This window comes from Bison bison, unplaced genomic scaffold (assembly GCF_000754665.1).
Source record: "Bison bison bison isolate TAMUID 2011002044 unplaced genomic scaffold, Bison_UMD1.0 scf7180017854783, whole genome shotgun sequence".
In the NCBI taxonomy this organism is placed as follows: Eukaryota; Metazoa; Chordata; class Mammalia; order Artiodactyla; family Bovidae; genus Bison; species Bison bison.
The window spans coordinates 7,825-9,818 of record NW_011485356.1 but is presented as its reverse complement, the minus strand read 5'-3'; the positions used below and the strand labels follow the sequence as shown (position 1 = coordinate 9,818).

General features: G+C 51.7%; 1 protein-coding gene across 1 annotated transcript in view; it reads right to left on the bottom strand.

Annotated features, from left to right (window-relative positions):
- Positions 1 to 852: 852 nt before the first annotated feature.
- The window catches only part of LOC105001113 (BOLA class I histocompatibility antigen, alpha chain BL3-6-like), a gene marked incomplete at its 5' end in the record, with an annotated part of 2,176 nt that continues 1,034 nt past the window's right edge, over positions 853 to 1,994 (bottom strand). Inside the window, 2 exons of the mRNA XM_010857261.1 lie at positions 853 to 956; positions 1,066 to 1,341. Coding sequence (XP_010855563.1) covers positions 853 to 956; positions 1,066 to 1,341 — 380 coding nt within the window. The remainder of the gene's footprint in view (positions 957 to 1,065; positions 1,342 to 1,994) is intronic.

Genomic DNA, 1,994 nt, shown 5'->3' with positions numbered 1-1,994 from the left:
TCACACTGTGACAGAAAAGAATCATGAACCAGTGTAGGTCAGTCATGTAAGGGCTCACATTCTCCACAGCCCCCCACATGCTCACATGTCCCACTCAAAGACCCCCACCACCCAGTGTGTCCCCCCTGCACCAACTCCTCTCCCAGTCAAGAACCTCCAGGGTCTCACCTCTAGGATCCATGAGAGCTCTGGTCCCACACATCAGAGCTCTGGTCTGATAAACGTTCACTGCCTGGGGGAGAAAAGACCAGGATGTGGTCAGAATCCACGGGAAAGAAACTAGAGAAGGCACTTTGAGGAGGATGAGCCCCCATGACCTCTTGTCTGCACCCTCAGAAGGGTCCCAGGAATCGCATCCTCTCTGCACTTACTTGTAGTCTGAGTGTAGCTCCCTCATTTTTCATCTGCAAGAAGAAAACATCATGGAGAATCCATGGAGAAGACTGAATCATGATATCCTAAAGAAACCCCCTACTTCTGGACCCCAGAGAACTTTCTGGAACTGTAACCAAAAATCCAGGACAGAATCAGGAATATAAAGAAAGGAGATGTGGGGGGTCTGGACCATCTCCAACCCTTCTAGAGGTCTGAACTCAGTGGGGACCTTCCCCTCTGACCTTCAAGTGCTGAGAAACAGACCCCAACTGGAATTATGAAGGTGAAAAATCTATCTTTCATTTTCACATGTACTTTACAAAAGGGTCAATGTTAGCATCAGCTCCAGACCAGCAAGCCCATATGTGTGGATGGTATTTCCCAGGAACAAGGCAGGCAAACTTCTACCTGGGCTTGAAACCCCTCAGTGAGACAAGAAAATTCAGATCCCTCCCTCCTTTCCCTACCTGAGCACTTCTACCTCGAGATCACAGCTCCAGTCACCACAGCCACCACAGCCACCACGAGGAGAACCAGGCCAACAATGATGCCCATGGTGAGGAAGGAGGTCTGAGGAGGTTCTGTGGAGGAAAAGGAAAAGGCCCTGACCTCAGGCTTGAGTCCTGACCTTTGAGTCCTGAAGGGCTCCTGCTTTATCTGAGAAAAGCTCCATCCCATCCCCATCCTTACCGAATCTCAGGGTGAGGGGCTCCTGAAGCCCCTCATGCTGTACATGGCACGTGTATCTTTGCTCCTCTCCAGAAGGCACCACCAGGGCCGCCCACTTCTGGAAGGTTCCATCCCCTGAAGGCCTGGTCTCCACAAGCTCCACGTCCTGGGTCTGGTCCTCCCCATCACGCTGCCAGGTCAGTGAGATCTCCTCAGGGTAGAAGCCCAATGCCCAGCACCTCAGAGTGACCTCACGGCCAGAGATGGGGTGACAGGTCACATGTGTCTTTGGAGGGTCTGAGGAAGAAGAATCAGAAAATTCACACTTTATGTTACTTCCATGGGCCACGGAGGAAGGATCACGTGATCATTCTGAGAAATGATGAGAGAATGAGTTTGAAAAGAAAAAGCACAAACACCAGCCTGGGCTCTGGTGTGTGGGGAAATCTCCTAGTTCTTGTAAAGTTCTGGAGTCAGGGTGAGAGCCACTGGTAGAATGGCTCTTAAGGTAGGATGCTCCACCTTAAGGGGGAGAATACAGAGCCATGGTCCTGACTTTGTTGGAAACTGAATGACTCAGAAAAGCTGGAGTCTGGCCTCTTATGATGCTCTTGGTCTGAGAACAGGTCTTGAGAAAGTCATGGGTCACAAGATGGCGGGCAGGGTGAAAGGGCACCACTGACCAGTTATTTCAGGGATGGTTTCCTGCTTCTTCCCCAAAGGCACTGGATTCCTTAATTGTCCTTCAGGAGAAATGAAGCTACTGGCGAGTCACCGTCTTGTACAGAATATGAAAACCTGGGCGCATTCCTGCCTCCTCAGATAAGAAGTGGGGGCGCTATTCCCACAGGGACCCCATTTTCCTCTCCTCGTGGGAAGCCAACTCCAGCCCGAGGGGAGATGAGGGCGGCCCTGAGCCCCTCGTACCTGCGCGCAGCAGCGTGTCATTC